Source organism: Dromaius novaehollandiae, chromosome 15 (assembly GCF_036370855.1).
Source record: "Dromaius novaehollandiae isolate bDroNov1 chromosome 15, bDroNov1.hap1, whole genome shotgun sequence".
Lineage (NCBI taxonomy): Eukaryota > Metazoa > Chordata > Aves > Casuariiformes > Dromaiidae > Dromaius > Dromaius novaehollandiae.
The window spans coordinates 12046396-12061391 of NC_088112.1; the positions used below are offsets into that span (position 1 = coordinate 12046396).

The 14996-nt window shown below is 40.7% G+C and overlaps 1 protein-coding gene across 1 annotated transcript in view; it reads left to right on the forward strand.

Annotated features, from left to right (window-relative positions):
- The window catches only part of GALNT10 (polypeptide N-acetylgalactosaminyltransferase 10), a 103833-nt gene that overhangs the window by 63009 nt on the left and 25828 nt on the right, over window positions 1–14996 (forward strand). Inside the window, exon 5 of the mRNA XM_026118661.2 lies at window positions 14304–14489. Within this exon, the coding sequence (XP_025974446.2) occupies window positions 14304–14489 (186 nt within the window). The remainder of the gene's footprint in view (window positions 1–14303; window positions 14490–14996) is intronic.

The window sequence follows — 14996 nt, forward strand, 5'->3', positions numbered from 1 at the left end:
GAGCTACAGACCATGTTGTCACCTCCAGTATCTTTTCTGACATTTGGCTCTTCCTTTGTCTGGGAGGCTACCCCGCGTTAGACAATGTCTTTGTGATCTGGGATGGGTTAGCTTAAAAGAAACTACACTTTCCATCATCTGTCATTGTTCTCAATGGGCTAATATTATGGAGATGTTTCTGCATTCTCTAATAATAGTCTCTAGTATCAGCATAGCGTTCCCGGTAAGACTGCTATAATAGCATATGCTTTTCCCCTCAAACTTGGGCAGTCTATGATGTAAGGACTTTCCTCTCATGACCTTGAGCACTTAAAAGGAGGGGGGAAAAAAAAAAAGAAGGGATTTAGTGCACAGAAGAGTATAGGCTATATTAGAGGGAGGCACCAGCTCAGAGTATTGTTGAGAATAAGACTTAACCTGCCTGGCGTTGTCTGCCTCTTCCTCTTCACTCCTGAGAACTACTAAAGATGCCCAGACTGACCACCTCAGATTAATCTCAGTTGTTTCAGGGGGTCACAGATGATAACATCAGTCCTTCCAGATAAGCAGAAACTAGAATGGAATATGCACAAATTCTGACTTTAGAATGCCTGATCCTAAAAATGCTTAGCTGTGGTAGTCCTGCGTGGATTTGTGGCTTCACTTATTTCTTTAGCTATTTAGTTCTGATCTCAGTTAAATTAAGCTTTCATATGCTGGCTTGTGGGGTACTAATTATATCCCTCTGAGCTTGCTGTTATCAAAGTGGCCCTAAGTAAACTGAAATTCTTTTTCTAATGTACATCAGCTGTCTCCTAAGGACAGTCAGATGTGAAATTTGCTTGCTTTTTGATTATTTAATTATAATGCTGTTGACTGGCGAGTTCCATTATATCACAGAAACAGGAGGACGGGAAGAGAAGTTGAAACTCAGGTCAGTTTGTAACACTGCAGATTTTTGTATTAGCTCTAGCATTTTATCACTGCTAGTGGACAGTGGATATCAGACAGGCAGTTCATGGTGCTTCAGGGGCTGCTTCAGTTTTCTAGGCCAGCAATTTGAATCTGGCTATCGTTATAAGAAATCAAGATGTTCACCTAGTGACCATCTGTCTTCTGCAAAAAGGATTGTTGGTCTCCATCTAATTTTCTCACTCGCAGACACTTGCATAAACCATCCTTGCGTTTGCACAAGCTTCTCTGTCATCCTAGAGCTGAATCCACCTTGCTGTCCATTTATTAAGCCCACACTTCATCAGTTTGTCCATGAGGATGCTATGGGAGCCAGTGTTGAAAGCCAAGTTGTCTTTTATAAGTAAGAAAAACTCCAGAATAAGGTAATATTGGAAGGGTAAACCTAATTAAACGGACTGTATGAGGATATTGTATACCCCACTGCCCTAGTTGCCTTGTCTAGTCATCAAAAGGTAAAGCAGCCTAGGGAAATCTAATACCTCTAAAAACTTGTAAGTAATTGTTTGTATTTGTCGGTTTGTTCCAGGCAAATATAGGTCAGGTATTATCAGCCCTTTCTTTAATGTAAAACATATAGTAGGTTTTTATTTTTTCACCTTTTGCAGCAATTGAAATTTTTAAATTATTCAAGACATGGTAAGCTTGCTGTGTGCTAGAAGGCTGCAACATAATTGCTGAATGTCATTTAAAAGAAATATCTTGCCGTGTACTTCAAGTTAGCCATGTGCATAAGAAAACATATATAACACACAGGTGGTTCAGAAGTACTTCAAGTAAATATTACTTTATTACCTGGCTTGATGGAAATTGGTGATTGTGGCTCACTCTTTAAATCTCATGCATAAGTCACGTTTCAGCATTAGGTTATTTGCATATTGACTGACAGCCTGTTCTTGCTCCTTTTTAAGACTACTTTTGTGTAAATGACAGTGTTTTAGAACAAGTTTGTCCCTTGTTAAGGAACAAGAATCATAGCATCAGTCATCACTAAAGCTTTTGTACATTGTATGCAAAGCAGTATGTTAAGGCAGTAGTAAAGCTGAGTGTGGCAGCACTGCACATACTGCAGTCGCTGAACATCGGGATCATCCTGGAAATAGTAACTCGGCCGGGCTGTCTGGCTTATGGCTTTGTATGAGTGTACACTGGCAGTGTGTGAAGCCTTAATATCCTGCTTACAGTAACTGGTCAAAAGCTGCACCTGTGATTGAGAGGCAGTAATGATTTCACCTGAGTTAGTTAAATATATTGAGCCCAACAGGATAATGACATTTGTGCAATCAACCTTCTGGCCTTTCAGTAAAGCCCAGTAAGCTTTAGGATCCGGTTGTCCAAGAGGCTTGCATGCTTGGCCACGTTTGATTTGGAGGTGAGAGTTTCGTTACGAGCAGGGTGCAGGGGTCCCGACTGGCCTCAGGGGTGGTTAAGGAGGCTGCAGGCTTCGGCTTCCTCTTTCTTCCAACCCTGCCCTGTTTCCTTGAGCCCCAGTGTAACTGGTGAAAACCCTCTCTGTTTAGGAGCCCTGAAAACATTTATTTTTCCCACCCATTTTGAATTTTTCTTACTCTTGCCCCACCTTAACTCACTCTTTTGGAGGTACGTTTTTTTCCGCAAGACTGTGTAATTAGAGTTAGAGCTGCTGTTTCGTGTTCGGGAGACGCCTAAGCATCGCGAGCCCAGAAGGTCGTGTGCTGCTCACTGCTCGTCTCCGGAAGGCGGCGGGAGGCTTGTAGGTGTGTGAGCAGAGGGGTCCAAGGAGCATTTTCTCTGAGTGATGCCACTTGGATTTCACCTCCAGCAAAGATTTCAGTTTTGACCAACTCTTTTTGCCTTTGTTTGTCCTGTTCCTCACGTGGGGTCAGCTGTCCTTGCCTTGACGTTTTGTGCTTTCTCCACGTGGTTCTGTAGGTTGCTTGGAAGTTTGCTGGCGGGGAGAAGGCTGTAGTCACAGAGCTTGTCTGCTCGCTGAGTGTCAGAGGTAGCCATAGACAAATTCCCTCTTTCCCTTTCAAAGACAAATCCCTGTGACTCTTTAAATCTCTTTATATTTCAGGAAAAATAATTCTGGAGGTAGCCATATGGCATAACCTGAATGGAAAAACAAATGTGGGCAAGGCTGCTTGGCTGAACCACATGCAGCATAATGTGGTCTGAAGGGCACAAGTCGTTGTGAGTAGTGTACTGAAAGGGAAAGGCAGGGGATGGTGAACGTGTAATTTGGTGCAGCATCAGGTACGTAGCAAATACAGCCCTGTTCCATTAACTGCATCTGCCAGACTTTAATTGAAAGAAATCATGTTCTTAGTGTCTGAAATAGAAAAGTGTTTAATACTTGAATTCTTTTTGATCTTTAAATGGAACAGTAAGGGATTTGTGCAGCTAAAGGGATTATCTTTTCATCTTTAGGCACTCGCATTGTGCAAGTTTCTTTTTTCTTTTAAATGCACTAAGATGTATCTGGTTAGTACATCTCTGAATGTGGAGTGACTGTTTAAGACAAAATAGTGACGGTCATTTTCTTACTGAATTCTGAATATGATCCTTTTATAGCTTTCAACCTTAAAGCATTTGTTTAAATTAAAAAAAAAAAAAAAAGCCAAGCTTTTCTTAGAGAACTATGCTTTTCTACAACCTCTTCAACTTTCCTTAATGTTCTTCCTCTTGTAGAGGTTGTGGTTACTACTGTCTCAAAGGCCTTAAAGAGTATTTTTGTAAATTGCACTTTGAATTCATTGCAGATCATCTCAGGTCCATTTAGACTTTTGTACCAGGTCTGAAATAAGTCAGTGAGATCTCCCCTTGAGGACATAGTAGAAAGTTGGTTCTTTGAAGTGTGGAGACCTGAAAGGCTGAAAAAATAAATGTACTTTTGTCTTAATTTTTTTATCCTGATATGTGTATGCTGTTAAAATTCAGGCACTTGATGCTCAGTTTGTGGACCTGGTCACGTGTCTTATGGTTTAACTACCAGAAGTATCAGCTGTATAAACTTACAGTAAAAACCGTGCTAAGACTTTGACGATTAAAATGCTTCCGATGGAAAAGTTATATAGGTATGGACTTCTGTATAGAAAATGGCTTTACTTTGAATACTGCTGGTTCAGGTGAACATTTTAAGTTTGCTAGGTAAAGAGCTAGTGCCCAACCTAGTTGTTTACTTCAGGGTTCTTTTGCGACAACTTAAACTATCCAAACAGTTCACTTTTCATCATCATTTAGTACTTTCCTTCATCACTAGCAACTGATGTTCATCTTCTTGAAAGGAGATGAAGTGAACAAAATACATCCAGTTTATAGTAAACTTATTACTGTGTAGTGAAGGATGTCTGACCACTGAAGTGTTTAAAAAAATAAAGGACAGGGCTTCCCATTACAACTCATTAAATAAATCCAAGTATGTTGTTTGATACTATGAAACCCTATGCATGTAGCTTCTTTTAGTAAGAGTTTGCAGGTAAACAGCTTTAATTTTGTTCTCCTCACCTTGAAGTAAGTGTCTTCATCTGCTAGGCGTCAAAAATCTAGATATCTGCCAGCTGCAGTGTGAATCAGCATTTTAATGCTTTACAGCTGCTTCTTTATAGAAGTTAATTAGAAATGTGATTTGAACACCCTCTGCCAGTGCTCATATATGTCTATTATTAGTAATCATCGTTTCTGCTATTTAAATGCCCATTTTGGGTGGCATTGACAAAGCAGCTGTTCTAATATAGGGACTTTGTTAAAGGCGGAAACATCTTCGCTTTGAGAAAGTTGAAAGGTAATGCTTCTGCAATTTAAAAATTAACATGGGTAATGTAGAACAGGTTCCTCTTTATCGTTTTAATTGCAGTGAATAGGATTTCTTCAATGAAGAAATGTCCAACTCATTCTCTCAATATCTATTCATAATTAGCATCAGGACCAAATTTGCCTCTTACCAATGAGCTTAAGCATGGGGTGATGATGTCTCTGGTGGAATGTGATAGTTTACTGTGCTGAACAGTTGAAGCCAAGGCTCAGGTTTAAAAGCAGTGTGCCTTCAGCTATCGGTACTACCAGCTCTCAGTACTCCCCTCTGTCATCCAGCTGAAAGGAATGAGTTGGTCAATTGAGAACAATATTGTCCATCAGTTATTTTAGTTTTGGTGTCAGCCCAGCTGTTAAGAGTCCTGGATTTGTGCTTTGTGATTTAATAGATTTACTGACCTTTCTGACAGATGTCGATGACTGACTTATTTGAATAGTTGCATTTGCTCTCCAATAAATTAAATAAAATTGGGAACTGATGATAAAGATCTAGAAGAAAAAAGTGTGACTGTTTAAAATATAAAGTCAAATGTCTGTGCATTTTTTTAATTCCAGATGTACTGGTAATTGTTTCATGTGCCAAATATGCTTTTTGTTCTCTGACATATGGAGTACAAGGCAAATATGGTTTTGCTTTGTTTATCGTTCATGGTTATTAATATGTGGCATTATGTAGGAATGAAGGCCTATCAGTTATTTTTTCCAGTATTCTGCTTGGCTGCAATCCCAAAGAAAAGTTACTGTAAGTCTACATTACTAGTTTCAGGCTTCATAGTTAGTTGTTCTTCCTCATGTAGACCCTTCAGATCGAAGCCTTTGGACTCCAAAGGATGCGTCCCTACCAAATCAAAGCAACTTTCAAGCGGGTCACATCTTGGACCTAAATGGCATGTTCTCTAACAAGACAAAAGTCCTGAATAGATTTCTCTTCTAATGCTTGTGCTCTTTTTGCAATCTTTTCTTTGTTTTCTGCAGAGGAAATACTCTGTTCTTTCTATGTACATATTGCTGATGAAGGCAAAGCTGAATCTCTAAGGACTGGTTTGGGGGAGAGGGAGGGTCCCAGCAAAATTCAGTGACTTTTAAGGCTTTAATCTCATAGCTTTGATGTGTTCCAAAACATTTTAGTATGAAATGTCTTAACGCTTCATCTGCCTGTGTCTCTCCAACTGATGGCAAGCTTTTTTCCTCTCAGTCATAGGCTTTAGACTCAAGTGGTGATATCCTGTCCAGTACATCACTTGCACTAGTGCAAGTATCCTGACATGCTAACCAGCAGTAGAAGCAGCTATGCCCTCCAGCACAGCAGCCTGCTCTGCCTCATCCCTGTGCCCCTGATCTGTCCTGAAGCCTGCTGATTGCAGAAGTCATGTTCAGTCGGGTTTGTTCGATGCTGTGAGCAAACTTCTGAAACACTCCTGCACCCTTGCTTGTGTCTCCAGGGCTCAGAAAGCTTAAAAAGCCGTTGGTGATGCAGATTAAAGACAGTTAAAGACTAATCTGGCTTCTCATGATTTTTATCTCCAGCAGAAAAGGTGGTGTGCAAGTTTGCAGGATCCTGAATCAGTGTATGGTGCATATATTAGCCTCTCATTGCTGGAAGTGTCAACGCCACTGGTGTGATGGCTTCTCTCAATTTTTTTTCACTGTTTGTTTCATCTGCCCATAGGATTTTTATCAATTTAGTAAGTGGGTTAGCATTGAGCAGGCATGCAGGCATTTTCCTGGTTAAGCAAGTAGCTAATCAAGGCCACTTATTTGTCCTTAAGATGAAGGCACAGACTCCCCAGTTTGAAGGCAGTATTTGAGACTGTAATGCCCTTCCTGCTAGTCGTCATGGCTACATCAAACTTGAGCTGAATATTAAGTGTGCTGTACGGAGTTTGCTCCTGTGTCAGCTGCCATGAAGGCTGTGTAGCCCCAAAACTGTAGCTAATTTGTATGTCAGCAAAACATTCTCCGATGTTGAAAGCAATCAACAAGGAAATGGCTGAGAGTCACAAAATCACTTCTTTAGATCAAATGTAGTCAACAGAACAGGAAAAAACGTAAGTGGGTGCTTTAATCTTGATGCATATTTAATGGAGTGGGAAGGGAGAAGAGTCAACTAATGAGAATCATCGTTCCCCTTGGAAAAGATTGGTTATGGCACAGGAGAGAAAATGATATTGTAGATTGCCCTGGGAGTCAGTATGTCAAGGATGTAAGGACTAACATATGACACAGGCTGGGTCCATTGCTCCTAATGAGCAAAAGGTGCTTAAACCTTACAGCATGAAGGAAGGATGGGTAGAGAGTAAATGGATTTTCCTGGATTCCCTCAGGAAGAAACTGTTGGAATGGACTTTCTGCACAAATGAACGTTTCCTGAGAGATTAAAAGGTCATGCTGTAGCTAAGTTTATTCCCTGAGTATTTCCCTGCTTGGACATGCAGCCTACTAAACTTTCCCTAGCATTTGGGCGTGCTTGTATGTTATGCCAGTAAATGTAAATTTTTCTCATTTTAAGATTACACCTTTGTGTCTGCATTTCATACTGGTGCATTCTGAAGCCATAACTGAATGGGGTTTGTAACAAAGTCTGCTCTCAGACGGAGGAAGCTATGGGAAAATTCCCATTGCAAATTGAGGAAGTAACTGGTGATACAGATGACACAGCAGAAGTTAAGCAACCTGGGGCTGATTGTGGTGACTTTATCAGAGCACTGAGCCCAGGCTCACAAGTGTGGTCTTTGCCCCAGCAGCTTTGCAGTCTGGCTTACTACTTGGATCCCACACTGCCATTTCTGTGCACTTTATTATCCATAAAATAGCTTTGTTTTTCCTAAATAAACATCTAAGAAGAGAACAAAGTGAATGAGACTTCCAGCAACCTCATCTCTATTTATTTATTCATTTTATATCTTTATAATAATCTAAACAGTAATGACTACTGTATTAGGAAGCGGGGTGGTAGATTTTCAGCTTTTGTCCCATGCATGTAAAACTTTTCTTCCCTAGTTTTCCTTCCCAAAGATGTATTGAGAGGCAGTGGAAACTGGGGCCCCCTTGCCACTGTATCCTGCTTCAGCAGCAGCCTGTTAGCAGAGCGCAGGTCTGAGAGCTAGCAAGGCTTTTTCAGGCATTCCACCACAGAACTATAATCAGCGAAGCAATAGATATTAATTTTCTCCCTTTAGGCCTTTTCTTCTTTGTTTGTAAGAAGATTCATCTTGGAAGGCTGTGATCAGCTTAATCAGTTGCTATTATTGGGACTGGTGTTAGTAGTGCAATTTATTAAATCAGTTTATTATCCTCCCCACCAACTTCAGTGATCAGAGGGTGAAAACATTGAAAGAAAATTAAAACTAGTCGAAGTGCTGCCTGTTTGTATAACAGCATATTTTGTTATTTAAAAGGATTGCTCATCTGCACCAAAACAGAGAGAAGTTAATTGAAACGATGAACAGCTTTCTATTTCAGGGAGGCCTAGCTTGCACATTGTGATAGGTTCAGGAAGGAGTATAATTCATTCTTAGTGTTAAACAGCATGTTAGGACCAAGTAGCTGAGCAAAGATGAGTGGAGTCATTTGTAATCTTAAATAAGCATGTCTCTCTTTAGGAAGATAGGGACAGGAGCGTGGGGATAACTTGTAAACAAATGCCAGGCAAACCAGTTGCACTTTCGGGTTTGGTGTTTGGAAAATAGCCAAAATAACCTTTAGGAAAGAAACTATCATTGGTTGCTTGAAAATGAATTCTGCACATCTTCCCGTTCTCTTCTGTGTCATGTGCCCCTCAGCAGGAGAGGAGAAAAGCTCTCCAAATTTCCAGCGTGTAAAGTCCCTCCTTCCTTAATCTCTCTTCATCCTTCCACATTTAAACTGAAGCAGTGCACCTCACCAGGAAGCAGGATACTGAGTACAGCAGAGGGAACTTGTTTCACCAGTAGCATTTGAGTAATGTAGGAAGAGTTTTGAGAATATTTTTGACTTCTGCGATGCTGCTCATTTTGAATTGGTGTGAGAAGAGGAGGGTTGATAGCACTCATAAGAGCAGCCACACTGTAATCACTGGAGATGTGCTAGATAGTGTAAAATTCAGAAGCCAAAGGTGATAGGGTCTAAAGTAAGGTATGAATCAGAAATACTTCCCTAAGAGAGGGAAAGATGTCCTCCCTCCATTCTCTGGGCATAAATCTAATCGCAGGTTCTGATTGATACTTGCAATGAATTAAGTTATTTCTAACTCAAGATCCCAAATGTTTGGCAGGGAGGACAGTACCAACACTGCAGAGATGTTACAGGGACACATGTGAAAAGACTTTATGCTGACCACATTATTGCCATCTGAACTCTGTTGAGACCTAAAAGCCTTGCCTTGTCCTTCTCTAGCAGAGGACAGTTTTCCTGAGTGAAAGTAAAGGCTTTGTTTGCAGTTCCTTTGAGTTCAAGCATCTGTGGAAATAAAGGTTTAATGGGATGAGACCACATAAACAAATTTGTTATCTTTTCAGCCCTGGGATCAATTAATGACCTTGACGGGTCAAAAGTCTGAGCAATAGCCAAATTATTCAAAGTGTTCAACTTGCATCCTTTGAAGCACGAAAAGCAAATGTGTGTAGGGCAGTTTATGGTTTGAACTGCCCAAGAATGACTGCAGCTGGAGGTGAAGGTCAGCTCTTCCCCATCATCTGTGTGCTGGGGCATCCCAAACTGCCACCAGTCCATGAACTTCTTGCTCTAGAGGGCCATGTCATTTTCTGCAAAATGATGCCTATCTTTGTGTCTCAGAGAATGAAGGGGGCATCAGCTCCACTTCCTACAGTGTCTCTGCTTAAAAACAATCAAAAGAACCCATCATTAGCAGCAGGCCTGGTGCTGCTTTTTTTTTTTCTTTAACCTACTGGGGAGCAGCCTGGCGCATGCATCTAGTTTTCCTGGATGCCTGCACAAGTTCCACATAGCAGTGAATTTTGTGGCTATCCATTGTGAAGGTAACCAACCTGTTTGCTGTTATTTCTAAGTAGATGCTTAGGAAGGAAAGGACACAAATCTGAACTATATGAGCTCAAGAGAATGAAGTTCCTTTGTACCCCAAAGCAGGTTATAAGGGAATAACTGTCTAGCTTAAAGCATGCAGGCAAAAAATTCTCTAAAGTCCTGTTATAAACCTGAGAATTGCTTGATCTCTTCTAGTGAATTCTGTGGGAAACCACCTTTGGTCTGAACCAAGTTGATCGAAAATAAGCTACAAACACTGGTGATTTTGCACAAGTCTCTCTGAGAATATGGCTGAGCCAATGGGGTGTGAAAGGGATGGGAGAATCCAGACATTGCAGACTAGAGAAGAAGTTGCATGATTTTCATTGAAATAATGTATTGAGGTAACTTCTGCTTTGACCAAACTCAAGCCCTGTGGAATCTGGGACCGCAGTGCCATTGAAGCCGTCCCTGTGTTGCAAATTCATGCCTAAGTTGCCTTGATTCTCAAGCATTTGCTTTCTTAAGCTATAGAAAAAATGACCTGCATGCTGTACTGGTGCCTGTTTGATTGGCAGACATGCAGTGGCCAGAGCGAAGACTCGGGGATATAAGAAAATCCTATCTGGGAAAGTCCCTGCTGTGCTACAGATGGTCACCAGCTAATGGTATCTAAGGGCAGCCCTGCTCAGGTGCTGAGACCAGAAGGAAAAAATGCAGTAAGGCAGCCCCAAGAGTTTGGCGTAGGGAAAAAGGCATCTTATTTTGGAGAGCTTTGGGACTGCTTATGTTATCCAGGCCTCCTACTGAAGCTTCTCCTCATTCTTTGCACTAAATTTTATTTACAGCTCAAAATAAAGAAAGCACACTATTTAAGTAGTTCTTGACTGGTACTGTTAATGTATATGCTGTATATCAAGTTTATTGCAAAGTCTGTTAGCAAGCTACCAGTCTAGTCTGTAATCTACGGATAATCTAACTCTCATTTATATGTTTGGGCTGTATTATTTGCCCAGAGTAGACGCAGCCATTGGAATCCATCCAGTTCACCTAACAACTTTCATTAAAGAAAATTGCCCTTGTAATAAAAATTACTCAGTGTGACAAGATGCCATAATATATTTTTTAAAGCCTCATAAAATTTTGTAGCAGTTAATGCAACTTGTTTGTTTTTGAGCTTTTCTTTTAAAAGCAAAAAATTGACTTAATTATGATAATATTTAGAATAGAATGGAACAAATGTCTGTCGTCTTTGTTTGCGGAGGTCCGGTTGGATGGTGGGAACAGAGCAGGATTAGGAAATGAGAAAACATGCTCTTGAAAAGTACATTGCATTGTGTTTTGTCATTTGTTTGTGAGGTTGTTTGAGCATCTTTGACCCTTCTTTAGTAAGTGAAAGCACATATGATAAAGCCTGCAAACTTGCAGTTCATGATACCTAAGCCTTAACCTTATAAAATACAATGATTGAGCATGAAGTTTCCTACAGCTGTTGGGGCATCTTATCTGAGCATCACCTCTCCTGGCAAAGAGAATAGCACTTGGTAGGCTGGATCCTGCCTGCGTCAGTGAGACTGCAGGGATGCAGATGCAGTACCTGATAGCTTCTCCTTGCATCTTCCATCCGTGAGAGTCCTAAGAAGATTCCTTGTCTGTGAGGCATTTCTTACCAGTGCAGCGCACAGCAGGCCACTTGCTGCAGGCATGAAGTGCTTTGGTATTTTTTAATACAGAAACTAAGTAGAGGAGTGCTGAAGAAGCAAACCTAACATACGCAATTTGTGATGGCAGATGCAGAAGCAGGGATGAGTAGGGCAGATGGCAAGTAGTGTATTAGACCTTTTGATGCATTTTGCAGAGTGCTTGCTTGAGAAAACTCCGTGGCTTCTATGCCTTCTTTTCTTGTTACACTATAAAATTGGGGAAATTTCCCTCAGTTCTTAACTGCTTATTCATTAATTGCTACAAACCAGTCTGTCTTCAGCTAGTCTGAACAGAGTAGAGCAATTATCACAGTTGCTACAAATACAGCCAAGTCTATAGGACTTCTTGTTCTTGTGCTAGCATGTTTCCTCGTGCAAGACAAGGTCCTAAAATGTGCTACTGTTTCTTGGAGCAGCCTCAGCTCTGCCATGCTAGTACTACTGGAGGAGTCAGTGTTAGGCTGCCTTCAGATATCATTGTAGATGAAATTGCACAAAAAAAACCAGGACAGTTCAGAGACAATGCCAAAATATAAAATGACTAGCACCACGGGTGGGAGACAAACCTCTTGGATCTTTCACTGTCTCATTTTCTTGTTTTGATTGAAATAAAAAGTTACTAGAAAGCTATGGATATTTTTCCATTTCTTTGGAGCTTTGGCCTTTTTAAGACTTGCTCGTGCTTTATAGAAGTCTGGTTTAGATAACGGAGCTATTGTGGGGTCTTGTCTTGCAAATGCTGTCGTGTCTGTGGTCACTGTTAGGAGAATCAGACCCAGAGCTTTTGTATGATGGTTCCTTCCTTTTACTATGATGAACACTGCTAGTGCTCCTTTACATTTATCTGTCTTGAGTAGGTTAACTAAGCTGTACCTCATGGCTGCTAGGGTTTAGCTGGTTTATGCTTGAAGTAAGGGCTCTTTTTCTCTTTTTATGATAAACTAATGATGGCAAGAGATGATACGTGATGTTAGTGAGCAGTGGTGGTGGTGGCTTCTTTTTTGCTTTTTAAGTCTACCCACTGCCTCATGAGGAAGGCAACTGTACTAATCATATATCTAGTCTCTGCAGAAGCCCCTTGTTTGAAAAATCTGTAATTGAGTGGACAAAATTTCTGGTTGCTTGAGGGGATCTATTCAGAAGAGACTTGAAAAGGATGAGGGAACTGTGCTAGACGGCGAAAAGTATTAAAGGCTCTGTTGAGCAGTATAACCAAGGTAGATATTGTGGGACAGTTAGCCTTGTGAGGCAAAACACTAAAATGCATTTGTGAACCAAAACTCCTGGAGGATGTTAAATATAGCTTTGGAAAAGGTAAAAAGCTTGCTAGGAATACCACAAAAGCGAAGAGAAGTTGATTTGGGTGATCACTGAATGAAGGCAGGTGATGGCTGCTTCAAGGGGAGGTGCCAAATGTATGTTAGTCAAAGGGATTTTGCCCATTTTGTCCTCCATTACCCTACGGCGTAATTGCTGGGTCAGCACCATGCAGGAGCGCTCATAGAATTCATTATGTTTATTTGCCCCTTTGCCCCTCCTAGAAAGCTATTGCAGTACTTAGTTTTCCTCATGCCCTGTTCAGAGGTGGATTCACGCTGTCTGCCTTTTCAGCCCCTGCCTTTTATGCCTGCTTTGGGAGCTGCGGTAGACTCCCCTGTATAATCAGTTGGCAGAGGAAGAGTGGAACATTTCTGAGGACAACTTACTGCACATAGGCAAAGCTCCTGCTTTGTCACCTATAGCCAAGGCGAATAAGCCTGCTAGGCTATTTGTATTTGAATGATTGCATCCATTCAAGTCTTTTGTGATGGGATTTTAGATAGTTAATTGCTTACATCTGACTGACTAGGTTTTGCCTAGAGAGGTTTGACTCCTTCACTAGTGGCTGATGGCAACAGGTAGTATGACACATTAATGAATACACTGGTTGTGGCCCTGGCACGCTGTGATTTGGATTGACTGTCAAGTAAGTCAAAACTTAAGATGCCTAAAGGTCAGCCTATTAGTAACTAGGCCTGTGTCAACTTTTACCCTCATTTTAGATTTTTTTTCAGTGCTTTGCTCTTTGATATAAAGATGGCTGTGTGCCCCTCACTCTTTATATAGATCAAGCAAACTACGCTTTTTATCTCTTCTTCTAAAACAAGCTATGATTGTTTTAATCACTTAGTAATCTTTTTCTACAACTTTCCTATTTGATTTCTTACTGATCGTGGTGGCCACAAGTGCGTGTGCTGTTCCAGATGCGGCTGCATTCCATTTTAAGTAGCATAAATATTTCCATATTTAAACACAAATATTTCCTCTTATAAGTAATTTATGCAGCCACCTAAATATATTCAGTGGCCATGCCTGCCTTGCCAGCTTAGAAGGCTGTTTGACTAGGCTTTTTGTTGCTTTTTATTTATGCATGACTGGATGGTCGTGTTCTGTGTTTTGAGGAAATCAAATACAGCTTAAATGCACTGAGTGCAATTTACTTCTGATAGTAATATGTCCTGTGTCTCTTCTAAGCTCTGTCAGTCTCTTGCAAAAGTGTCTGAGAATCCTTGCAGTATGTTCTGATAAAGTTCTCCCAGAGCTTTGCCAGTGGGCTCTTTATTCTTTGTTTTCCCCTTTCTCTGCTGCTTTCATTTCTGTCCTGCACTCCTCCATCTCTTCCTGGTTCCTCCCTTTTTTATTATTCCTAAGCTTTTGGAGTATCCTCAGAAGTCTTGATTAAGAGGTTATGTTTAAACCTTGGATTTAAATGAAATTATTCTTACTTCCTGCTTTCCTGAGGCTGCCTTTGAGTGTTCAGAACCTACTTCCAAAGATACCTTTTTTTAATACAAAATAAGCTGTATTTTTAAGAAATGATCTGTTACAATGTTTTAATTTCTTATTTTCATACAGAACACCTGAAGAAACGTCTGGAAGATTATATGGCCCAGTTCCCAAAAGTAAGAATCATCCGAACCAAGAAGAGAGAAGGATTAATAAGAACTCGAATGCTTGGGGCCTCTGTGGCGATAGGAGATGTCATCACGTTCTTGGATTCCCACTGTGAGGCCAACGTGAACTGGCTGCCCCCTCTGTTAGGTAAGCAGCTGGTGTCAGGTATTGCCCATAGCTGAAGGCTGAACTGGTAAAGAACGGGCAACAGATGTTGGTGTTGAATTCGCTGTATTTTCACCTGCTGCTGTTTCCACATGGTGTAGGTGGATAAAAAGACGATGAAATATCTAAAAGCAGAGCAGAGCCAGGGAGAAAACACTCAGGTGAATTGTTGGCAACTTGTAGTCTTTAATACAAGATTTTTTCTGTGCAGGAGTCCTACACTGTACAATAGCCTTGTAATATGCTTTGCTTAATTAAAGAGCAAAGATCCTGTTCTTCTGTTCCCTCACTGAATGGAATTTTAAATAATTTATAGCTTGCAAGAAGAGTAAACTACCACATGGTCATTCAGCAGCTTGCAGAAAGGAATTGCTTTATGAGACAGAACAGATCTTTAGATACAGTTTTTAAATAGCTTTGGTTTGTTGGGTTTTTTTCCCCCCTCTGGAACTATATTTAACTTCATAGTCTGCAAGCCTGCAGAAAATA